The sequence below is a fragment of the Nomascus leucogenys genome, chromosome 24, assembly GCF_006542625.1.
Source record: "Nomascus leucogenys isolate Asia chromosome 24, Asia_NLE_v1, whole genome shotgun sequence".
In the NCBI taxonomy this organism is placed as follows: Eukaryota; Metazoa; Chordata; class Mammalia; order Primates; family Hylobatidae; genus Nomascus; species Nomascus leucogenys.
In genome coordinates, this window is record NC_044404.1 from 16,369,896 (window position 1) to 16,394,483 (window position 24,588).

The 24,588-nt window shown below is 56.4% G+C and overlaps 1 protein-coding gene across 1 annotated transcript in view; it reads right to left on the reverse strand.

Moving 5' to 3' along the window:
* Positions 1-743: 743 nt before the first annotated feature.
* Positions 744-24,588, reverse strand: part of EPHA2 (EPH receptor A2) — a 31,743-nt gene continuing 7,898 nt past the window's right edge. The window contains exons 4-17 of the mRNA XM_003279934.4: positions 14,547-14,702; positions 14,125-14,457; positions 11,989-12,104; positions 11,367-11,520; positions 10,798-10,897; positions 10,193-10,248; positions 9,833-9,958; positions 9,532-9,720; positions 8,805-8,866; positions 8,491-8,700; positions 8,147-8,296; positions 6,644-6,837; positions 5,857-6,012; positions 744-1,728 (exon numbers count right to left, since the gene is read on the reverse strand). Coding sequence (XP_003279982.1) covers positions 1,623-1,728; positions 5,857-6,012; positions 6,644-6,837; positions 8,147-8,296; positions 8,491-8,700; positions 8,805-8,866; positions 9,532-9,720; positions 9,833-9,958; positions 10,193-10,248; positions 10,798-10,897; positions 11,367-11,520; positions 11,989-12,104; positions 14,125-14,457; positions 14,547-14,702 — 2,108 coding nt within the window. The 3' untranslated portion in view covers positions 744-1,622. The remainder of the gene's footprint in view (positions 1,729-5,856; positions 6,013-6,643; positions 6,838-8,146; positions 8,297-8,490; positions 8,701-8,804; positions 8,867-9,531; positions 9,721-9,832; positions 9,959-10,192; positions 10,249-10,797; positions 10,898-11,366; positions 11,521-11,988; positions 12,105-14,124; positions 14,458-14,546; positions 14,703-24,588) is intronic.

A 24,588-nucleotide genomic window follows, 5' to 3' on the forward strand; every position in this document is an offset into this window, starting at 1 on the left:
TTGAACCCAGGAGGCAGAGGTTGCAGTGAGCCAAGATCGCGCCACTGCACTCCAGCCTGGCGACAGAGTGAGACTCCGTCTCAATAAAAAGAAAAAAAGAAATTAGAACTCTGGCTTTTCTTGAGACTGCTGTGTGACTTTGGGCAAGTCGCTGCATGTCTCTGAGCCTCCATCTCCTCATCTATGAGAAAAGCATCCCACTGAGATTTCTGACCTTGCTTTCAATTCTGGCCTCTGCCCCTAACTTGCTGTGTGGCCTTGAGCAAACCCAGTTGCTCGGCTCCGGCTTGGTTTTCCTTCTCTGTAAAATGGGGCCGCCCACAAAACTCATAACAAAGTGTTGAGGTTCTGACAAGCTGAAACCTGTGAAAAGCTTGTGTAAACCTCAGAGCCCCACATGGATGGTTGAAGGATCCATTTCGACAGCTCCGGGGAGCCGTGGGAGGGAAGCTGACGGCGGCTCTTGCTGTTCTCCTACCTCCCAGCCCTCCAGAAGGCTCTGAGCAGCCTGGAGATCAAAGGTGATTGGGGCCTGCTGGCATGGAGGCCAGGCTTGGCAGAACCTGCTTCCCGGCCCCCTGCCCACCTCCCACCCACCCCTGCTCCCAGGGTTAAGTGACGTGTCTGCCTTGTACGCGAATCTCTGTTTAAACACTCGGGGTTTGGGAGGAACCCTCAGCCCCTCAACTCCCACCCAGGAAGCTCTGGGACCCCACTGCTTTTCCCAAGACTGAAAGCCAAGATCGGTTTGAATCATCTGCAACTTTATTCCAGAGCAGAAATAAGTCATTTTCTAACAATAAATATAAAAAAAAATAAATTAAGATTTGAAAAAAATTTCCAACAAAACAAAATCCTTAACACTGACAGAACAGAAACTGCTGTCCAAAGCGATGAGAGATGGGGCCGACTGGGGCATGGGCAGGACACTCCTGCAGCACCGGCCCCCGGGTCCCCAGCTCAGGAATGTTTGACACCCTCTGTCCCCAGCCCTGGCGGGGCCCCCTGCCACACACACACATTCTCTCCACAAAGTACAAAATATATATTTAAAAACCTCAACACAACCAAGCATCTTGCAAAGGCCCAGGAAAGCAAGGGTTTGGCCAGTCAGGGATGAGGACGGGGCCCAAGGGTCTAAAGAAGGCACTAGAGGGACGAGGACCACTTTGGGTCTCGCCCAGTCAAGTTCACAGTCTGCCCTCTTAGTGTGAGGAAATGGGGCTTGAGGTACCCTGTTCACTTGGTGCTGGGCCAAGTCCCCCCATCTCCTGAGATGGCCTCATGTGGGAGAAGACGAAGCGGAGGTTGGCTTGGGAATATCCTATATGTCTGTCCGAAGGCCGTGGCGGGGCTCCTGCTCCAGGGATGCTGGGACATGGCGGTGCCTGCTAAGTGCTCAGCTGTCTGTGCCTCGCAGGGAAAGAGGGCCCGGCCCAGCATCCGTGGTCATCTCCTCAGTTCAGGCCAGGGTGTCATCCGAGACCCCTCAGCAGAAGTTGCAGGAGGAGGAAAGAACTAGAAATAAATAAGGTCCCCAGTGGCCCAGCATGGCACAGCAGGGAGGCCATTCTGTTTCTTCAAGTATTCTTGGCCGATGGGGCTCCAGGCCCTGTCGAGGCTCAGATGGGGATCCCCACAGTGTTCACCTGGTCCTTGAGTCCCAGCAGGCTGTAGGCGATGCGCTTCTGGTGGCCGGGCAGCCGCACCCCAATCCTCTTGATGTCGCTGTGGGCCCAGAGGGAGAGAGGGAGAGTTAGGGGCTGGAGCAGGGGAGGGGGTCGGGCTGGGCGGGGACAGGACTCGGTGGGCGGCTGGGGAGGGGAGTGGAGGGAGGCAGAGGAGGAGGGTGGAGAGGGTGCCTTGGGGACCTGTAGGGCAAGAGAGCGCTGGTTAGGTAGGCCTGGGAGAAGGAGCCACAGCCTAGAAGCTTGCCAAGGTGGCCCACCATCAACAAAGTTAGGAAAAGGACAGAAGGCTCAACGCTGTACGAAGCTTTAAAAAAATAAAAATAAATCAAATCTTCTGAATTATCTGTGAGGCAGGTGCTCTTTTTCATCCCCATTTTGCAGATTAGAGAACTGAGGTCAGAGAGGTGAAGTGTCTTGCCCGAGGTCACACAGCTAGGAGGTGGAAGAGCTGGGAATCAAACCAGCTATGAACAAATGCCTCCCCTCCCCTCACCCCTAGTCTGTCCCCAGTGCCCCCAGCTCAGGCCTCCTTCCCAGGAACTCTCTAGGGATGTCGCTCAAAGCCTCTCTGACCAAGGTCTCTTCCCATCTGCTGCCTCATTTCTCCCTCACTCCTTCCAAGTTCCCACTGCTGATCATGAAGGAAGGACTCGGGAAATACTTGGAGGGTTAAACTCTGCCAGTCTTCAAGGGTGAGGCTTGCAGGTCACCAGATCCAGTGACTAGGAAGATGTCTTCCCTTGGGGGAACCTCAGTTTCCTCCTGTGTAAAATGGGAGCTACTGTCCATCTGGAGGGCGAGAGACCTCAAAACCAGCAGTCGCCGGGGAAGGCAGCATCAGTACCAGATGGACAGATGTGCCCAGGAGCCCATAGCCCTGCTTTCCCACACCCACAGGGTACACACTCTCCTGGGGCCCCCTTCCATGGCCCTCCGTCCCCTCATGAAATCACTTATGCTCCCAGGAACCTGTGAGGAGGGCATTTATTACTCACTTTGGGAGTTTTCTCCTCCACCGTCCTCACCCACTAGCCCAAACCCATGAAAACACCCAAGTTTTTATGGGCCGTCTTTTGGCTGTAAAGGGAGCTAATTATATGATGCAAGATCCTAGTCGCAGTTCTGCAGACATGACTTTCCCACAGGCTCCGGGAGCCTCGGCACAGGCGCAGAGCAGGGAAGGGCAGACCCAGGTGAGTGGGGGGGACTCCAGGACCTCCCGCGGAGGCTGGTGCTCCCGCAGCAGCAGGAAGGCTGGGACATTTGGGAGAACTTCCTATGCTACCCGCACAGGACGTTTCTAACCTATACAGTTGGAGGTGCTGAAAAAGCAGCAGTTTCCCACACACTTGAAGTTCTCGAATTGTGGTCCCTGGAAAAGCGCTCAGAACACGGGGAAGAAGACAGGACTCCTGGCCTGACACCCGATTCACTCGACTTGCAGTTCTGCAGGTGGGGCAAGGAGTCTGCATTTGGTTGAATCCCAGAAGAAACCTGACATCCGGTTTAAGAAGCAGTGGGTTGTAAGCTCCAGGAGGACAAGTGCTGAGACCTCGTCATCTGGGCCCATCACCCCCACAGCCCCTGCTCCCGCCCCCACCCCTGCCCAGGGTCCAGGATAGGCCTGGCACATAGTAGGTCCCTAGGGAGTGTCTGCTGCATGAATGAATGAGCGAATAAATGCTTTAGCGGAGACTGGGCCGTTGCTGGGCCACCTCTGGTCCCTCTTGCAAATGGTAGTGGTTAATCTCACAGGATGGGAGCACAGTTTGCTTTTGAGGCCCTGCGTAGAAAACTCCAAGGCCATATACTCGGTGAGCTCCTACTGTGTTCTGGCCCTGGGTGCAGGAAGACGGGAGTAAGAAATGGCTCCTGGAACCTCATGTATCAGATCATTCATTCATTCAGCAAGCATTCCTTCAGTGCCAAGCCTATGCCAAGGGCACTGGAGACCCTAAGATCTACAGCCTGTGCCCTCGACCCCCACACAGGATGCAAATGCTGTAGTCCCAGCTCTGGACAGTGCCTGGGGTTGGGCTATTTTTCTGGGGTGCAACATCCACCCCTTTCATCAGCTGCCCACAAAACATCTGGGACCACTAGTCTAGCTAGAAACCCAACTGACTCCAAAATAGCACAAATGGAGAAGAGACAGTGGCTGTGGGACCCCAGGGGAACAGGCAGCTGGTCCCCTGGGAGGAAGTCAAAGAGGCAGGAGGCTGAGAAGGGGAGGAGGTGGGACACTGAAGCCTAAATCCTGATCCTATTGGGAAAGGCACGCATTCCCCTGCTACCAGCTCCAAGCCTCCCATTGGGACCCATGGCGTGTGTAGACCCAGGCTTCAGGTTTTAAAAAGTCCTTTGAGATCCCCATTTATTTGGAAAGAGGCAGAGGGGAAGGAGGAGGCATGCAGGCCCCAGCTCTGAGCACCAGTGGCTGGTGGGAGGAGCGGGTGGTGGAGGGCGGGGGGCGCCGAATGACTTCCTGCCTTTATCCAGGCCCTTTCACAACAACGCGCACTGGAGCGCACACACACACACACACACACACACACACACACACACAGCCTCCATCCATCCAAGACCGCCCCGTCCCTGCTCGTGGGAAAGGAATTGGCGAGGAACACCCCGGGCTATTTAGGGAAGCTTCTAAGAACATGTGTTTCCTATAAGCACTTCTCCATGCCCTCAGCTCTGGTCATCAGAAGAGAGGCTGTGTTGTCCTTGGTGGGAGCCCCTGGAGGGGCAAAGGGTCTGGTGGATGCTCCCAGGGAAAAGGAGAAAAGGAGGGGGCATTTGCACAGCGCTAGGGGAGGAAAGCAAGGGAATGGAGGAAAAGAGGAGAGCAATGAGGATTTAGCACCTACTGTATACCAGTCGTGTCATCTGCACTGCACCCATGCAATCCCATCAAACTTGATCAAGGTCACTCGCTAGGAAGCGGTAGATGCGGTACTTGAACCCAGGCATGTGTGCAGAGCCCAAGCCTGTAGCCCTGCTGCGCTGGCCGGCAGCAAAAGACATCCTGTGATCCATCTCCCCTCCCTACATCTCCCCGCCTCCCCTCTGGTCGGCTCTGTTCCTGCCTGCTTCCCATCACCGACTGTCCCCTGAGGGGGGCTATGGCCTTGGCCAGCAGGTTGGAAGCCCAGCTGAGCAGTTTCCAAAGGCCCTAGAGAATGTTCATGAACAGGCTCAAATCCCAGAACTTCTGTGACCTAGAACCATGGGAGGCCCAGGTCATCCCCTCCATACGGTTCCCAAAACCTCCCAGCCTCCCGGTCTGTTCCCGCCATGACCTTGGACCATGCACAAGCTGGGTTGTTGAAACCGGCACTATTTTTAGAGGCACAAAAGGCTAAGAGGATAGTGTCTTCCCCCTCCTGGGACGGAAGGAGGTGTCTGTGCCAAGGCCATGCCGGGAAAAGTCTCAATGCTGGAGCTGGGAAGGAGAGAAGAGCTCCCAAGGGGCAGCTCGACAAAGGGGCAAACCCAGGGCCAGCAGGGAGTAAGTGGCACTTCTCGCCAGGTGGGACTGCAGGCTGAGAGCCAACCAAGTGGAGAGAGGTGCCAGGGGTAGGCCAGGGGTTCTCTCTCCTGGGCAGCAGCCAGTGTATCTTGGAGAAGACTGCTCCAAACTGACTGTGTGACCTCAGGCAAGCCAGTAATGTCTCAGCCTGTTTCTCCACCAATGACCTCTCCGATCCCTGTGCTCTGGGACCCCGACTGACTGGGCCTGGAATCCTGCTCTCCCCGTCCTGGCTATGGGACCCTCAGCAGGTCACTGCACTTCTCTGCATCTGTTTCTCACCTGCACCTGTTTCTCACCTGTTAACAGGACTCGCCCCGCTGGGTTCTCATTCAAAGTGCTGAAGCAGAGATGGCACATAGCCCTCAGGAAACAGTAGCTACTGTTATGATTACGGTTACTATTATTTCCCCACTCTGGTAAAGGATGTAGGAAGAGGAGAGAGCTGAGAGTGGGCGCCCAGAGCTGCCAGCTGCTGGCGGAGTTCTGCCCTTCTCTTCCAAGGAGCCTCTTCCCAGAAGAGAAAGAACAAAGAGAGGAGCATTGAGGGGCAGGGAAGAGGGTTTCGGGGGCATGGAGGCAGCCTCCGGAGTGGGAGGCGGGAGGTGAGGGGGGACGGGAAGGGGCCTGACTTACTCGTTCGTCATCTGCACCACCTTCTCGATGGCAGTGTAGCCGGCCGCCATGAAGTGCTCGGTATACTGCTGCATCTTGATGGACTCCAGCCACTCGGACACCGTGCGGAAGGGCACCCCCTCCGAGCCGCTCGTGCTGGGGAGCCGGATAGACACGCTGCAACAGGAAGCACTGCAGGTGAGGGGCTGCAGCACCCAGTCCACCCTGGGCGCCGCACCTGCTGCTCCCTAACCTGGACGATTGACTCGGCTGCCCCGTGCCTCCGTTTCCTTATCTGGGCAACAGGGAAGCCCAGTCAAGTAGGGTTCAATGAGACCTCCTGGCATGTTGGGAGCGCTCAGCATCTGTAACTACTGCTGCCCCTCCACTCCTACTAACAGGACCACCACCAATAACTACCACATCATAAAACGCTACGAGCAGAGATTCCGGATCCTGAGGTCACAATCCCAGCCTGACCACTTCCAGCCATGTAAGATATTCAATCGCTCTGTGTCTCAGTTTCCTCTTCTACAAAATGAGGACCACTGGAGGACTCATCTCGTAGGTTGTTTAAATGGATGAAAACATATTAAGTGCTCACGCAGTGCCCTGCACACAGACACATAAGCTGGTTGCTTCTATGAGGATTTCCTGGGCCATCGTGTTCAGTGTAAGTCAAGTCCACACATAACTTCTTAGCCCCCAGCAGCCCCCAACTTCCCCTGGGTGCCCACTCTACTGAAGCGGTTCAGGAGTCTGTAGAAGGAAAATTGGGGTCATCATGGGCAGAGGGCATAGAACTCACCGGGGGTCGAAGTCAGCCAGGGTCTTGAGGGAGTCAGGGGCACGAATGAGCTTGTCCAGGATGCTGACGATGTCAGCGAACTTGGGGCGGCGGGCACGCTCCTGCTGCCAGCACTGCATCATGAGCTGGTAGATGGCGGAGGGGCAGTCCATGGGCGTGGGGAGCCGGAAGCCATCATTGATGGCTTTCATCACCTGGTGGGGCATGAAGGTCAGGGGCGCTGTTGCAGAAAGCCACTGAAACCCACTGCAGCCTCCAGCCTATGGAGGTGGGCAGGGGAGGGAAGGGAAACAGGAATATCCCAGAAACAGACGGGAAGGGCCTTTCTTGAGCTGCCACCCAACCTTCAGAGCTGCCCAAAGGGCAAATGCCTAAGGGGCTGTGTCCAGAGTTCACTGGAAGGGACTTTTTTTTTTTTTTTGACTGAGACAGGGTCTCAGTTTGTCACCCAGGCTAGAGTGCAGTGGCGCTATCACACCTCACAGCAGCCTCAACCTCCTGTGCTCAAGTGATCCTCCCACCTCCGCCTCCTGAGTAGCTGAGATTACAGGCACGTGCCACCACGCTTGGCTAATTTTTTAATTTTTTGTAGAGACAGGGTTTCGTCATGTTGTCCAGGCTGGTCTCGAACTCCTGAGCTCAAGTGATACTCCTGCCTCAGCCTCCCAAAGTGCTAGGATTACAGGCATGTGCCACTGCTCCCAGCTAGAAGGGACCCTGCTCCCTCACAGGGCACCAGGCAGCAGCCACACTGTGTGCCCTCAGCCCAGCCTCCCTCCCATCTCTCTTCCCCTCCTTCTCTTCATCTGGCTGCCTTACAGTGCCCTTGGTCTTGGCAGAGATGTGACCTCTTCTGAGAAGCCTCACAGGCCACCAGGCTGAGTGAGGCACCAAGCACACAGATACACACACACATGCATGCATGCACATGTGCACACATACGGATGCACACACATGCATGGACACACGGATACACACGTACATCCCACTCCTTGTTTCATCTCTGCACTCTCTGAATCAGCTCCTGGAACCTAGCACAAGGCCTGGCACGCAGTAGATCCTCAAGAAATATTTACGGGGCTGGGTGCGGTGGCTTACCCCTGTAATCCCAGCACTTTGGGAGGCTGAGGCGGGTGGATCACCTGAAGCGAGGAGCTAGAGACCAGCCTGGCCAACATAGTGAAACCCCGTCTGCACTAAAAATACAAAAAATAGCTGGGTATGGTGGCGCATGCCTGTAATCCCAGCTACTCGGGAGGCTGAGGCAGGAGAATTGCTTGAACCTGGGAGGTGGAGGTTGCAGTGAGCCGAGATCATGCCATTGCACTCCAGCCTGGGCAACAAGAGCAAAACTCCATCTCCAAAAAAAAAAAAAATAGACATTTATGGAGCAAACCTAAGTAGGTTCATCTAAACTGTCCTCTGCCCAGCCCCTGCGGTTTGAGATGAGTAAAGGGCTTGAGTGCAGGTCTGGGCAGGCCTGGGGAGGGCAAGGGCACCCACCTCGTGGTTGGACAGCTCCCAGTAGGGCCGCTCGCCGTAGGTCATCACCTCCCACATGACAATGCCAAAGCTCCACACGTCGCTGGCAGAGGTGAACTTGCGGTAGGAAATGGCCTCCGGGGCGGTCCAGCGGATGGGGATCTTGCCGCCCTGCAGGGAACCCAGGCCCAGTCACCACTGTGCCCTCTGGCTGGCCCCAGGACCATTGCAGCCAGGCCCCACGACCCCTCCCTGGACTCCTACAGGTGTTCTGCCTCCTGAAGCCCATGCCCAGGTGTGCAGGCGAGAAGACACCAGGCAGGGCGAAGGCCGCTTCTCCCTTGAGGTCCCCTTCCCCGACTCACACTGGTGGTGTAGGTGGCCTCAGGGTCGTCCTCCAGCACGCGGGACAGGCCAAAGTCAGACACCTTGCAGACCAGGTTGCTGTTGACGAGGATGTTGCGGGCAGCCAGGTCACGGTGCACATAGTTCATGTTGGCCAGGTACTTCATGCCAGCTGCAATGCCCCGCAGCATGCCCACCAGCTGCAGCACGCTGAACTCGCCATCCTTCTCCTGCCGGAGCACGGGCGCTCAGCTGCCGGCCAGCCCTGAACCCGCCAGGCCAGCCCCAGGCTCAATGGACAGGCATCCCCGCCCCCTACAACCCACATCCTTACCCTAAGGAACTTGTCCAGGGCCCCATTCTCCATGTACTCGGTGATGATCATCATGGGCTTGTCTGTAGGGGGGTGGGCACAGGTGAGAGGTAAGTGGGCCCAGGCATGTGGGAGAGGTGGGCACAGATATGGGGGAAGGTGGGCACAGGTGTAGGAGAGGTGGGCACAGGTGCGGGGAGAGGTGGGAACAGGTGTGGGGAAGGGTGGGTACAAGTATGGGGAGAGGAGGGAACACGTGTGGGGAAAGATGGGCACAGGGGGAGGAGTGGGCACAGGTATGGGGAGAGGTGGGTTCAGGTGTTGGGGAGGAGGGCACAGGTATCGAGGACAGGTGGGCACAGGTGTAGAGGAGGTGGGTACAAGCATAGGGAGAGGTGGGCACAGGTGTAGAGGAGGTGGGTACAAGCATGGGGAGAGGTGGGCACAGGTGTAAGGAGTGGGTACAGGTATCGGGGAGAGGTGGGCACAGGTGTAGAGGAGGTGGGTACAAGTATGGGGAGAGGTGGGCACAGGTGTAAAGGAGGTGGGTACAGGTATCGGGGAGAGGTGGGCACAGGTGTAAAGGAGGTAGGTGCAGGTATGGGGAAGGTGGGCACAGGTGTAGAGGAGGTGGGTGCAGGTATGGGGGGAAGGCGGGCACAGATATAGGGGAGGTGGGCACAGTCACAGACAGAGCCCCTGCTAGGTGGCCCCTCTCCACCCAATGTGGGCAGGCCCCAAGCCTCACATTTGGAGACGACGCCCTCCAGGCGGATGATGTTGTGGTGGCTGAACTGGCCCATGATGCCGGCCTCGCCGAGGAAGTCCACTCGCTGCTTCTCTGTGTAGCCAGCCTTCAGAGTCTTGATGGCCACCGGCACCTCCTTCTTCCCCGAGGATGTCTTCAGCGTGCCCTTGTACACCTCCCCAAACTCTCCTGTGGGCAGACAGGGTCAGGGGAGCGCCCCAGTCAGCCCTGGCACGAGGGCTCCCACCCTGTGTCACCACTGCTGCCTCCTCAGGGCCCCTCGGCAGGGGGCCGACCTCACCTGCTCCGATCACCTTCTGCCGAGTGACACAGGACGGATGGATCTCGGTAGTGAACTTCAACACAGCCTGGTTGGGGTCCTCATATGTGTGGGGGTCCACGTATGTCTTCAGGGGCTTCAGTTGTTCTGGAAGGAGAAGGGGTGCGGTCACAGGCAGCTCAGGAGGGGCCCCATGGGGGGTGCCCTGGAGTCAGAGGAGAAGGGCACATGATCTTCAGAGACTTGGACCAGGCTGTGGGGGATGGACCCCTCAGAGCTGCCACGGAAGCCTGCGGCCCCACCCCAGTGCCCTGGGAACACCCTGGTTGCCCCCACCTCCCCCACAGAGCTGGGGACGGTGCGGGCAGGGCTGCGTCTCACCTGACTTGGAGAAGTAAACGTCCTCCGGGGACTGGCGGGCACGCAGTTTCTTCCTCCTGAAAGAGCCCCACGGGGAACCAAATGCAGGGAGGTCAGTGAGGTCTGCTCTGGCCAGGGAAGCCTCCTGACCCTACTTTGGTCCTAGGAGGACCTGGGGTGCTCAGAACGCGACCCAGTCCCCGCTGTCGCTGCCCAAGCTCCACTCTCAAGGCTGAGGGTGCGGAGAAGGCGGGTGGAGGAACGGGGAGGAAGTGAGCGAGCCAGGACTCCCTCTCCGGGATCTAGGCCCCAGAATGGCCCCTTAAGCAGTGGTGACGAAGGCATTCCCATTAGAGCTACTCGGGGATTCCTGCCTGCGTGTCCAGAGGAAGTGTGGACGCATCATTAATAACAAGAGCAGAGGTAATGACCCCCGTGTCCCGGCCCCACCGCGTGCCAGGCACTTCGCTACGCACTCCAGCTCATATATCCTTGCACCATCCGGAGGCAGGGATTAAACTAGACTAGCGTCCGGTGGGCCCCATCGTTCAGATGAGGAAACAGAGGTTCCTGCCCCATTTTCCCACCCAAGTCCCTGTGGAGCCAGGGTATGGGCTCTGACGAACCTGCGGTGGATAAAGAAACCAACTCCTGCCAGCACCAGAAGCAGGACCCCACCGACAGCCACGCCGCCAATCACCGCCAAGTTGCCAGATCCCTCCGGGGCTGGTGGAAGAAATCAGCTGATGACAAGGGAGTTCCCCCACAAATCACAGCAACACCCAAGCTGCACCCAAGACACCTGGGCCCCTACTGTGTGCTGGGTGCTTGCACTTGGGAAGGCTCCAGACGGTACTTAGTCCCATTTCACAGACGGTCAAGCAGAGGCCTTCCCGAAGGGTCTCACAGGAGGTATTGCAGGTATGTGGGGCTCAAAGCTCTGGCTCTTTCTGCGATGTGGATTTGAACTTCCTCACATCACTGTCGTGAATCTACATCCCGGCTCCTCCACCCCTCAGCCCTCCATGCTTCCCCCTCCCCAGGCTTGGGGGCAGTCCTCAAAGGGCTGTCCCAGGCCCCCGCTGACCGAGAAAGGGGCATTTCTAAGTTCTTTGATTCACTTCCTTTCCCAAGATGTCTCAATTGCTTGGTTCTGGGCCCTGGCCTGGTCCATGCCCAGGGTCCCCCAACTCACACAGTGTCTGGAATTCGTGCACCTTGCTGCCGGCCCCCTGGCCCTCCTGTGTCAGTGCCTGCACCTGGACCAGGTAGGTGGTGTCCGGAGCCAGGTCATCCAGGGTCACGGAGAAACCCTCAGTGCGGCGCACATTGTAGCTGTTGGAGTCTCCCTGTGGGTGGGTGGGTGGGCGGCGGAGGGGCAGGTAGTGAGGGCAGGGCAGGGGCCTCGGCTCAGCCCTCTGGAGACCACCCCGAGCTAGCAAGGTGGCTTGCCTTTGTTAGCAAACTTGAGGCTCTTCTTACAGAGGAGGAAACTGAGGCTCGGAATTAAGTGATTCACTCAAGGTCAGAACCACTAAATGCATGAGCCAGGACTCAAACCGAGCTGTGTGGGGTCCCAAAATTCTGCCCCTGTCCTCACCCTGACTGCCTCTTCCAAGGACACCATGCCTTCGCTCCTACAAATCTCTGCTGTGCTGCCTTGGGAGATGTAACCCCCTGGCAGACTCCAGGCCTGTTTCTCCATCTGCAGAAGGGTGCTTCTTCAGATGGCTGGGTGGTTTGGTGAGCATCTATGTGACCAGCCCGTCCGCTGCTCTCGGCCCAGCTACAGCCAGCCCCGCCCCTCTGGGAGTTACCTTCTTGCGGTAGGTGACCTCGTACTTCCACACGCGGCTCTGCTGCGGCAGGGGGATGCTCCAGGAGACGCTAAGCGAGGTGGTGCTGCGGCCCTCCAGCCTCACCTTGGGGGGCTCTGGGCAGGACAGGCAGTGGGGGAAGTGGGTAAGAAGCTGCCTACGAGCAGGCAGGGTTTGGGGGGACAAGTGGACGTGAAGCCAGATCCTCCACAGCCCAGATTCTTTCATTTTTTTGAGATAGGATCTCGCTCTGTCACCTAGGCTCGAGTGCAGTGGCATGATCTCGGCTCACTACAGCTTCGAACTCCTGTGCTCAAGTGATCCTCCTGCCTCAGCTTCCTGAATAGCTGGGGCTACAGACATGTGCTGCTGTACCTGGCTAATTTTTGTGTTTTTTGTAGAGATGGGGTCTCGCTATGTTGCCCATGCTGGTCTCAAATGCCTGAGCTCAAGCAATCCTCCTGCCTCAACCTCCCAAAATGCTGGGATTATGGGTGTAGTCACCACGCCCAGCTCCCAGGCTCTTTAGATCCCAACCGAGGATCCTAAACTTCCAGCTCCAGAGCACAGGGCCAGAGCCCCAGGCCTCCACCCTGGCCCCATCACAGGGGCTGGCACATCAGAGGTGCCCCATATTTACGAGTGCATAAATAATAATAATAATAAAAGGCCAGGCGCGGTGGCTCACGCCTGTAATCCCAGCACTTTGGGAGGCCAAGGCGGGAGGATCACCTGAAGTTGGGAGTTAGAGACCAGCCTGACTAACATAGAGAAACCCTATCGCTACTAAAAATACAAAATTAGCTGGGCGTGGTGGCACATGCCTGTAATCCCAGCTACTCGGGAGGCTGAGGCAGGAGAATTGCTTGAATCTGGGATGCAGAGGTTGGGGTGAGCCAAGATTGTGCCACTGCACTCCAGCCTGGGCAACAAGAGCAAAACTCCGTCTAAAAAAAAAAAAAAAGGAGAAGAAGAAGAAAGAAGAAGAAAAGAAGAAAAAGGAGGAGAAGGAGAAGGAGAAGGAAGAAGGAAGAAGGAAGAAGGAAGAAGGAAGGACTAACTTTTGCTGAATGCTTTTTTATTTTTTTCTTTTGAGACGGAGTTTTGCTCTTGTTGCCCAGGCTGGAATGCAATGGCACGATCTCGGCTCACCACAACCTCTGCCTCCCGGGTTCAAGCGATTCTCCTACTTCAGCCTCCCGAGTAGCTGGGATTACAGGCATGCACCACCACACCCAGCTAATTTTTTGTATTTTTAGTAGAGATGGGGTTTCTCCATATTGGTCAGGCTGGTCTCGAACTCTTGACCTCAGGTGATCTGCCCGCCTCAGCCTCCCAAAGTGCTGGGATTACAGGCGTAAACCACCGCGCCCAGTCTCAATTCTCAATTATTATCCCACTTTACAGGTGAGAACATTGAGGCCCAGAGAGGTTAAGTAACCTGCCCACAGTCACAGAGCTCAGAAGCGGATCTAGAGCAGGAGTGTCCAATCTTTCAGCTTCTGTGGGCCATAATGGAAGAATTGTCTTGGGCCACACATAAAATACACCAACACTAACAACAGGTGATGAGCTAAAAAAAAAAAAAAAAAAATTGCAGGCCAGGCGCAGTGGCTCACGCCTTAATCTCAGCACTTTGGGAGGCCAAGGCGGGCGGATCACGAGGTCAGGAGATTGAGACCAGCCTCGCCAACATAGTGAAACCCCCGTCTCTACTAAAAATACAAAAAATTAGCTGTGTGTGGTGGCACGTGCCTGTAATCCCAGCTACTCCAGAGGCTGAGGCAGGAGAAATTGCTTGAACCCGGAAGGCAGAGGTTGCAGTGAACCGAGATCGAGCCACTGCACTCCAGCCTGGGCAACAGAGCGAGCCTGTCTCAAAAAAAAAGGGGGAAAAAATTGCAAAAATAATATCATAATGTTTTAAGAAAATTTACGAATTTGTGTTGGGCCGCATTCAATGTCAGCTGGGGCCGCATGTGGCCCACAGGTTGGACAAGCTTGCTCTAGACACTGTGCCTTTAACCACTTGCTCTGCTGCCTCTCTCTAAACACACCCGGGCCCCGGGTGGCCGTCCTCCTTAAGCCCCACCTGGACAGGCCCCATAGGGCACAGCTGCCACCCCTGGACCTCACCTGTCTGGTTGATGCTGACACTGGCAGTACGGAAGCTGCGGCTGGTCACCAGGCCTGAGACGCCGTTGCGGGCCTCCACGGTGAAGCTGTAGTTCATGTGGGGCTCCAGGTCGCTGACTGTCACACTGGTGCGGGTCAGTCCCTGCGGAGGCTCTGAGTAGCGCACACTGGCCTCACACGGCCCGCACTCCCCAGACTCGGGCCAGCACTGTTCGCAGGTGACGCTGTAGACAATGTCCTCGCGGCCCCCGCTGTCCTGAGGGGGCGTCCAGCGCAGCTCCACCTTGGCACCCATGCCCACGGCCGTGAGGTAGTGTGGGGCGGAGGGGGGTCCTGCACAGACAGGAGGAGTCAGTGCTGTGCTGGACCCAGGCTGACACGTCACCCTCAGTCACATCACCCTGACCCACTGCAAGACTCACGTGTGCAAGGCATCGACACTGGGTCCTGAGGTGCCCGGAAGAAGCCTTCCTCACACTCGCAGGAGGTGGCACCCTCAGGGGATGGCAGCGTGTGCTCAGGGCACTCCAAGCAGGGGCTCTCAGATGCCTCAAACTTAAAGAATCCAGGCGAGCAGGCTGGTGGGCACAGGACAGACACAGCACAAGGACATCAGTTCAATCTGCTTCTACCCCACGTGACTGTCTCATTCCCTCACTAGGGACCCCTGCCCTGCAAGCAGGTCAATAAATCTCTGTGGACCTGTTTTCTCGTCGGCAAAATGTCTTGTGATGGAAAAATGCATGGCAAGAGCCTAGCATGTACCGGGCACCCAGGAAGTGCTTCACACACATGCTGCAAACCTTTGCTTCACTCCCCACTGGCTCCTGCAAGAACCACCACGCCCCTGAGTCTGGCATTCAAGGCCATACATCGCCTTTCAGCCAACCAAGAATCCCATCACAGCCTAGCTCAGCACTTGACCAAGCACGCTGCCCACCGGCCTCATCCCCTTTCCTCTGTGCAGACTAGTCTCTCAGGTCCCCACCTGGGTAGCTGAGAGCTGCCCAGGGCAATGACTGCCTCTTCTTGACCATGTGTGTTTGTTGACTGTCACCACCACCCTGACTCACTGGCCAGCCTCATCAGTTCAGGATGCCATCCCTGCAGGTGTTCCCTCTAGCCCAGGACCTGCCCACCTTTCCATCCGGGGCTGACCAGGAAGCAGGAAAGGCCAAGCCCCCTGGCATTTTCTCTGGCTCTGCTTCCAGGACCGAGTCATATCCGCCACTCACAAGGACAGCCAGGAAGTGACTCTTCCTCCCCCAGTGGCCAGTCCTGTCCTGGCCCAACAGGCTGGGGGCTCAGGCACCTGACTCCGGGGGCTTCTTCCTCCCACTGCCCTATCCTGTCTCATCCCGCCCCTGCCCTAAGCCCCTTCCTGGCCCTACAGGCAGGAAGCTGCCCAGACACAGGGCTCATGGTGCAGGGCTGTCCAGGGCTTGGGCAGCTGCTGAAGTGGCCAGGGTGGGTAGAGGTCACCCTAGGAAGCTCCCCCAACAACCCTACAATTATAATCCTTCAGATTGTTCTGATGAGAGGGTCCTGAGACACCTCCAACCTCAGCACCATGTTCACCACACACACAATGATCCTCTGCTCTGTGCCTGGCCCACCCCCAGTGCTGGGTATGCACCAAGATGAAAACAAACCCCTGATCTCAGGGAGCAGAAGCACCTGACAAGGTCTGCAAGACAGAGGGAGGAAGCGAGCTAAGAGCTAAGGGGGTGGAGAAGGGGAAACAACCTTGGCCAGGAGTCTGAGAAGTCACAGAGGGGACATTTTGGCTGGGGTTCAGAGGCTGCATAGGAGTTCAGCAGGAGCGTGATAGATGTTGGGAGAGAGAGTTAGGAGTGAGAAAGTGCATGACTAATACAGAAGGTATGAGTGGGTTTGTGGGCACAAATGTGGGGAGCAGCAAGCAATAAAACAGTTGAGAAAGGCCTTCAGTGCCAGGCCAAGAAGCTAGGACTTTATCCTGGAGGCAATGGAAAGCCGCTGGAGGTCTGATGTGGGGAAGTCAGATCCCTGCCGTCAGGAAAAATCTGTGCCTGGAGGCAGCTTTTGTCCAAGACCCTGGGGACAGCCTGGCCCCTAATGATCTAAGGACAGCCCCCTCCAGGGAAGCCAATTTCAAGTACCCTGGCCCAAACAGGCCTGCTAACTCTCAGGGACAGAATCTGGAGCGAAGACTCTCTTCGTCCAGTCCCCTGTGTGAGCTGAGGTGGAGAGGGGGACCAGGAGTCAGGGGAACAGGACTCAAAGGACACCCTGCTCTGTAAGGTGCCAGGTAGTGACTTCCTACTAATGACTCTGCTCTCAGAGCCAGGCTGCATCCCTGTCCCCTCCCCACCCTGGCCCAGGGACCACACAAACAGCCGCTCTCACCCCCTTGGCCCATCCTGCTTCTGCAGACCCTCAGCATTGGCCCTGCGAGAGCTCAGGCACACAGGGCAGGGAAGGGGGCTTGTCCCGCGTCATGCAGCAGGACGGAGGAGGCCCAGGACCCGACTCCTGCTCTGCACAGAGCCTGGAGTCCCAGTGACAGTACCTACTGTGCGCAGGGCTCGGGTTGAGCACTTTACACTCATTTAGTCCTCACAATAGACCTGCTACATACAGGCACTGTTAGCGCTCGTTCCACTTTGGAGGTGAGGAGAGACAAAAAAAACTTGCTCAAGGTCACCAAGCTCCCAAGACAGGAAACCAGAACTCAAGATGCCTTTTTTTCAGCCTCTCTCCTCTCCCACTCCTTTTTCATTATTTATTTGTTTGTTTGTTTGTTTTTGAGATGGAGTCTCGCTGTTGCCCAGGCTGGAGTGCAGTGGTGGGATCTCAGCTCACTGCAACCTCCGCCTCCCGGGTTCAAAGAATTTTCCTGCCTCAGCCTCCTGAGTAGCTGGAACTACAGGCACCTGCCATCACACCTGGCTAACTTTTGTATTTTTAGTAGAGATACAGGCTGGTCTCGAACTCCTGGCCTCAAGTGATCCACCCGTCTCGGCCTCCCAAAGTGCTGGGATTACAGGCGTGAGCCACTGCATCCGGCCTATTTTATTTTTTAGAGACGGGGTCTGTCTTTGTTGCCCAGGCTGGTCTCTTGACCTCCTGGCCTCAAGTGATCCTCCCACCTCGACTTCCCACAATGCTGGGATTACAGGCGTGAGCCACTGCACCAGGCCTCCTTTCCGACTTCTGTTCTTAGGAACACTTCAATTTGGAGCAAAGATAAATCAACATTCTGAAACAAGCCTGAAGAGAGAGGAGATAAGGACTGACCCACTTCAAAAGCCAGAAACTCCTGATGAATTTCAGAGCAGCTGTGGGTCTATGTGTTGTGGAGAGGGGGGAGGGTATTCCCCACCACAGATCTTCTCAAACTGGGCAGTTTTGTGTCTGTGAGCAGAAAAGTGTAGACTCCATCCCAGGGGGTTGGTTGGGGTGGCTGAAGTGGTCTCCTTCAAGCCCCAGATGTCTTCAAGTCTCCTATTGCGTTTGGAAACCCATGAGTATATTGCATCCCTCCCCATAATATATCTGCATGATACAAAAATAGCTCTCTCCTCCACCAGATCTTTGAGCAAAACTGAGACTCCAGAAAGCTGGGCCATGTTTATCCTGGGGTTTCAATTCCCCTAAATGCCCTGACTTGTCTGCCGAGGAGACTTCACCTGGCTAAGTGCTGGCTCCAGGTGGTCCAGGGCCAGCAGCCTTGGGAAGCTCAGGGGCGTTCCCAGCCCAGGCTCTCAGGCCAGGCAGGGGCCATAAACCCCCACAGCCCAGGCTCGGACCCACTGAAGGCTTTAGCCACCTGCAAACCCTCACAATGCCCCGACTCCCCACCATGCGGCTGCTCCTATGCCAAGAGGAGGAAGTGGGGGAAGAGATGGGCTCTTTGGCCCCAGCGCCCGGGGGTGGCCCGCCTGCTGCCGCCAGGAAAGAGGGAATTTGGAGAGATTTCCGCTGCGGATGTGCCAGATAATACAGCAGAGAGGCAGCGTCAACAGGGCATGTGCCTGCCTGACGAGATGTGCTTCCCCTCCTCCAACCACAGAGCTACCAGGGGCTGTCTCCAGGGCCCTGCCAGAGTTTCCAAGTGCTCAGGGGTCCCAGAGTTCATGAGTAGGACACCAGCAAGCCCCTGTGTTCTTCCTGACTTTATCTAGTTGGATTTCCTGGCATTCTGGGTGGGCAAGTGGGGACAGGGGTCACACACACTCAAACACACCCACATACACCAAATACCTACTGTTCCTTAGCCAACCAGCAAACTCCTATGCATCCTTTAATACCCAGCTTAAGCTCCTCTACACAGCCCTCCCAGACTGCCCAATTCCTGGCCCCCTTGGCCCCCATTAGGGCATCTATTAATCTTATGTTTACCAAATAGAAATGGGCACTTCATAGGTGTCTGGCACAATGCTGGGTGCTAGGATACGATGGTGAGACAGATAAACGCCGTTTCAGCTCCAGGGGAATTCAAAACTTGGCTTTTATGCTCCATTTGAAATTATTCCTCCATGTATCAGGAGCTTCCGTGAGACTGGCAGCTCTTGAGGAGCAGGAATGGAGACCAATTTATCTGTGTCCCATGGCCCAGCGGTGCTCAGTTAATGTTTGCTGAATGGATGGACAGACGGATGGATGGATGGATAGATGGGTGGGTTGGTGGGTGGATGGGTAGATGAGTGTGTGGATGGATGGATAGGTGGATGAATGGATGGATGGATGGAGGGGGCTATCAGTGGGTGGATGAATGGACAGATGAATGGACAAATGGATGGGTGGGTTGGTGGGTGGACGGATGGATGAGTGGGTGGGTGGATGGAAGGATGGATGGGTGGGTGGAGGGGTGGATGGATGGATGGGTGAGGAGGATGGACAGATGAATGGACAAGTGGATGGGTGGGTTGGTGGGTGGACAGGTGGATGAGTGGATGGATGGATGAGGGATGGATAGGTGGGTGGGTGGGTGGAGGGGTGGATGGATGGATGGATGGATGGGTGGGGAGGATGGACAGATGAATGGACAAGTGGATGGGTGGGTTGGTGGGTGGACAGGTGGATAAGTGGATGGATGGATGCGGGATGGATAGGTGGGTGGCTAGGTGGAGGGGTGGATAGATGGATGGACGAGGGGGAGGATGGACAGATGAATGGACAAGTGGATGGGTGGGTTGGTGGGTGGAAGGGTGGATGAGTAGATGGATAGATGAGGGATGGATGGGGGTGGGTGGGTGGGTGGAGGGATGAATGGATGGATGGATGGATGGATGGATGGATGGACGGATGGATGGACGGACAGATGAATGGACAGGTGGGTGGTTGGGTGGAGGGGTGGACGGATGGATGGGTAGAGGGGGGTATGAGTGGATGGATGGATGGACAGATGAATGGACAAGTGGATGGGTGGTTTGGTGGGTTGGCAGGTAGATGAGTGAATGGATGGATGATGGATGGATGGATGGATGGATGGATGGATGGATGGACAGATGGATCAATGAATGGATGGATGGATGTAGGGGTGGATGGGTGGAGGGGTGGATGGATGGATGAGTGGATGGGTGGACAGGTGGATGGAAGAGTGAGTGGGAGAGAGAATGGGTGGCAAACCTACCATGTGCACGTGAAATATACACTCCAGGGCCAGAGAAGTGAGCAGTGTTTCAGTGCCCAGAAAGACACTGTGGAGAAGGTCCACCAGGATGCCTACCTGCCTTACACAAGAGCCTAACTTTGGCACACCTGTGGCACACCTGTGGAGAGCTGTTCTGGGCCCGGTTGTCTGGCCGGCCTGGGCCACTCCGAGCAGGGGAACTGGGGCATAGTGGCTGCACCTCCGGCTATACCCTGGTTTTTCCAGTTCCTGATGCCTGCCTCTCAGGTGGCAGCATGAAGTGACTCAGGGACAGACGCCCTTATCATGACGCTCCCCGATGGAGCCCCTCCTCCTAAGGCACAGCCACCTCCCAGGCTGGCAATGGCAAGGTTGTGAGGTCAAGAGGTCATGGTGGCAATTCACCTGGGGCCAGTCACCGCCCAAGCCAGGCCCAGCAGGTGACCGCAGGAACCACCTTGGCCCAGGGATGTGGAGCTTGGACTTTGTCTCTGGGCCCTGACAGACGGCAAATGGCGACCTATGGGTCAGTAGACCCAGAAATGAGGGAGCTGACAACCTCAGGCCCTGGTGGCTTCTTGCTCCCAGCAGGCCCTGTCGTCCCTGCAGAAGGGGGACTGCCCCCAGGGCCTGACGGCTGCCAGCACCCTGTCCCTTTCACACACACCCTAGGGAGCTATCTGCAGGCACATTCCTCCACCATTGATAAGCACCGCTCCCCACCTCAGCCCCCGCCTACCGCTCCCGTCCTGCCTCCAGCCTTTCATCTTCTGTTTGCTTTCCCTCGCCTCCTTCCTTCCGTTCTGGGGACCCACTTACCTCCAGGAGGGGAGAGGGAGGGAGGGAAAAGCTGGTGCCCGCTCAGCGGAGATGCCAGCACCTAGCTTTGCCCCCAGTGTGAGCTGAAGGTGGGGCAGACAGGGCACAGAGGTGAGAGCCACCATGGGGGGCTGGGGGTGCTGCCACCGTGGTCCCACCCCTGTAGGCCAGAAGAAACATCACAGAAATAAGGCTTGGTGGGACTTCCCAGCAGGGGACAAAGCCTGCGAGCCACAGCCAGCAGCTCCCAGAGTCTTCCACCTGGAGGACCAACTGTGACCTGATGAAAAAGGAATCCTGCCAGCAGCCCCTGCCATGGCCCGAGACCACCCTGTCTAAAGACCACCTTAACCACAGCCATACCCTGGCCAGGGGACTCCTCCCTGTCAGCTATGGACCTTAGGCCACTGGGGCTGCAAGCAGTGGGATCCCTCCTCACCACACTTGAGTCACACAGTCAACAGCTTCCCGGGTGTTCAGACTGAGCCCCAGTGGGAAACCACAGGAGGGAAGCGCGGATCACCAGGCTGACAGTGTCCTTCAGGGCCACAGGTCCAGCCCACTCATTTTACAGATGGGGGTGGGACCCCGAGGGGACCTGCTAAGGTCATACAGCCTGTGAGTGGAAGGACACACACCAGGGCAACTGCCTTCCTGTGCCAGGCCCCCGTTCTTTTGGTCACTGTTCACTGCTTCCTCTCCGGACCTCAGTTTCCTCATCTGTAAAATGGGGATCAAGTCCTCATCCTCTCTGTGTTGTGTGTGAAGATGGAAGAAAGCCCTGCTTATGAGTTGTCCAGCATGGTGCCTGGAATGGGGTGTCCCTATGAACTGGGGGATCGTGAAACTTCAGTAGGGAGGGGAGTCCCCAAGGGGCTGGGCCCCTTGAGGGAGCAAGAGCCTCTCAGGAGGGAATCTCCAACCCCCCACAACCCCAGCTGGGGTGAGCTCACCTGCTGGCCAGGTAAGCAGGTGGCCAGCAGCCTTGGCCGGCGGTCCCCAGGGCTGAGGCGCCAGCAGGGGCCTCGCCAGCTGCTGAAGCCAGCACAGGAAGCGGAGACATGGAGACAAAGCAGCCCCTGGGGGACAGTGGTCAGCCTGAGCAACTCCACTGTCCCCACAGGCAGGGCCGGGGGTGGGGCGGGGGAACCAAGGGAAGCTGGCTCATTCCTGACACAGTTCATGGGAGCGCTCCGGGCAGCGTGCCCACCTGCCGCACACAGCACCTGGGAGGTGCCTGCCTTCCTCTGCCCACTTAACTCTTTCCTGAGCTCCAGGCTTCCTGGGGAAAGAACCCTGAGGAGAAACGGACAAACTGGGAATAACCTAGACAAGGTGCCAGGTGACCTCAGGGTGCCCCACCTCTCTCTGGGTCTGGTTTGTCACCAGCAGGAGCCCCAGTGAAAGAATCTGGGTCTCCAGGCCTGGGGAGGGTCCGGCAGGGAGGGCAGACCCTGTGCCTCCCTCTGGTTCTCCCTCAATGTACCCAGCAGTGCCCTCTCCAGGACCCCTGCCTCCAACAGAGCCCCCAAGCCCCTGCAACAGACCCTGCCATCCCCAGGGCTGGCCAGAGAGCCTACCCCAGGGCCAGGAGCTGAGTCAGGGATTCCAAAGGAACTGGTCACTTCCCGCCCCATTTCCTGACCCATCTTGCAGCCTGGGCGCTGCTGCACCGCCTGGATTCAGATCCTGATGCAGCCATGTCCTAGCTGTGTGACTTCAGACAAGCCTCTTTAGCTCTCCGAACCTCAGTTTCCCGGTCTATCAAACGGGATTGATCACAGTCCCTGCCACGCGGAAAGGCAGTGTGGATTCCGCTCGCATGTCTGATAAAGCATTTGTTTGGCTCAGCGCCTGTCCCTCGGACGGCACCTGTCTACGGTAGTGACTGTCATCACTTCCAGCAGCAGCATGGCCAGGGGCTGCTGAGAAAAGTCTAGAGGTATAAAGAGGAGCCAGCCGGGCGTTCCTGGCATCTCACACACCGGCACCCAGCCACACCGAAAGGAATTTTGGTGGGAGGATCCTGAGGAAGAACAATCCAGCAATAGGTGACTAGTGATTGATAGGGTCCCACCAACTAAGTCGGAAATTTCGCTCTTGGAAACTTGTCCTCCTGCTGGGCTGATCTTCCCAACAAACGGGGCTGCTCGGCTCTCTGCAAACAAAATCTGCCAGAACCTTGACCCCCCACCTCTAGAGGAGGGAAGGCTGCCCCCCTGTCCTGGAGAGACACCCCCACCCCAACCGTCCACTTATCTCTGTGGGGCCTGCCTCACCAGCCTGTGGAAAGTTTTCAGCTGCCCCTCACCCCCACCCCCGCATTCTTGTGCGAGGATGTCATGTGGGAGGAGCCTGCTCGCCCCACTGGGTTGCCTCGTCCCCGGCCCGGCCCCCTCAACCCGCAGTCATTGTCTGAAACTGGGAGTATGCATTCGAGGTCACCTAAAGCAGGGGCCGCCTGGGGAAGGGGGGCTCACTCAGCAGAGGGGAGCTGGGAAGACAAGGGGGCGATGGGATGGGCTAGAGCAGAGCCTACACCACAGGCTTATGGCCAGATAGGCTCATAGGGAACTTCTCATCGGGGGGTTTACAGACCGTGTTAAGTAAGGTTCTGAGGACTTGCTTTGGGAGGCAAGTAGGGCCCATCACAAAGGGCTTCAGGGTCCTCCAACCCTTCAACCCCCTCCAGGGGCTGCAGGATCCATGGCCAGAAAACAAGCATAAAGTCTGCTGGTGCTGGTGAACTTTCTCATTTTACTCAAAGGAAACCCAAGGCCAGAGATGAGGGGGGAATTAGCCAAGGTGTGTGCAACGCAGCCACTAAACCTCCAATTCCTTAACGTCCCGCTTATCTCAGCAAAGAAGCTGCCAGAGAGAGGGGATGAGCCAGCCCTCCAAAGGTCCGCCTGCATTCCACAAATGCTCTGCTTCATGGCCATTTCCAGAAAAAGTCACCCACTGAAAATCCACATTGCTGTGGAGATTTCCGTGGTCACAGGCCCTGGCCACACCACGCCACTGCTTCCTCCATGTGAACTCACTAATGCCCAAGCCTCATTCCCCAAGGAGAGTCTGATTGAATTGGCCCTTTTCTGGGTCCAGTGTGTCATCTATAGAGGCCCCAGTGGAAAATCAATAGAGGCACCAATGGGAAATTTGTGGCCCTAGGGACATTCAGACAAGAAAGGCAGACCCTTGGCCCCCCTCCAACCTCTCCCTCAACAAAAGCATTTCCCAAAAGCTCCGCTGGTGATCCTGATATGCAGCCAGGGGATGTGCACCCCGGGTCCAACTCAGTCGCTTCTATGTACAAAAGAGGAGTTTGAGGCCCAGGGAGTTGAAGTACCTTGCCTAAGGCCACATAGTGAGTTGATAACAGACATGGAACTCGCTCCTGGTACTCCACCAAGGGACCACAGTGCCGCCGCACTGGAGCTACTCAGTATACATTTGTGGGATGAATAAAAAATAACAGCCACATTTAAAAGTACTTACGTGGCAGGCACTGACCTAAGCACTTTATATTAAGTCATTTTATTATCACAGCCACCCTACGAGATAGACGCTATGATCCTCTCCATTTTACAGATGAGGAAACCCAGGCACAGAGAGGTCAAGGAAATGGCCTAAAGCCACACAGCTAAAAATGTAGACCTAGGATTTGAACACAGGCATTCTTGTTCTAGAGTTATCAATCATAAACTCCACATTCTACTGTTTCTCAATTCATTCATTCTTTTTTTTTTTTTCAGACAAGAGTCTCACTTTGTCACCCCAGGCTGGAGTACAGTGGTGTGATCTCAGCTCACTGCATCCTCCACCTCCCGGGTTCAAGCAATCGATTCTCGTGCTTCAGCCTCCCAAGTAGCTTGGATTACAGGTGCATGCCACCACACCCAGCTAATTTTTGTGTTTTTAGTAGAGACGGGGTTTCATTATGTTGCCCAGGCTGGTCTCAAACTCCTGGGCTCAAGTGATCCACCCACCTCAGCCTCCCAGAGTGCTGGGATTACAGGCATGAGCCA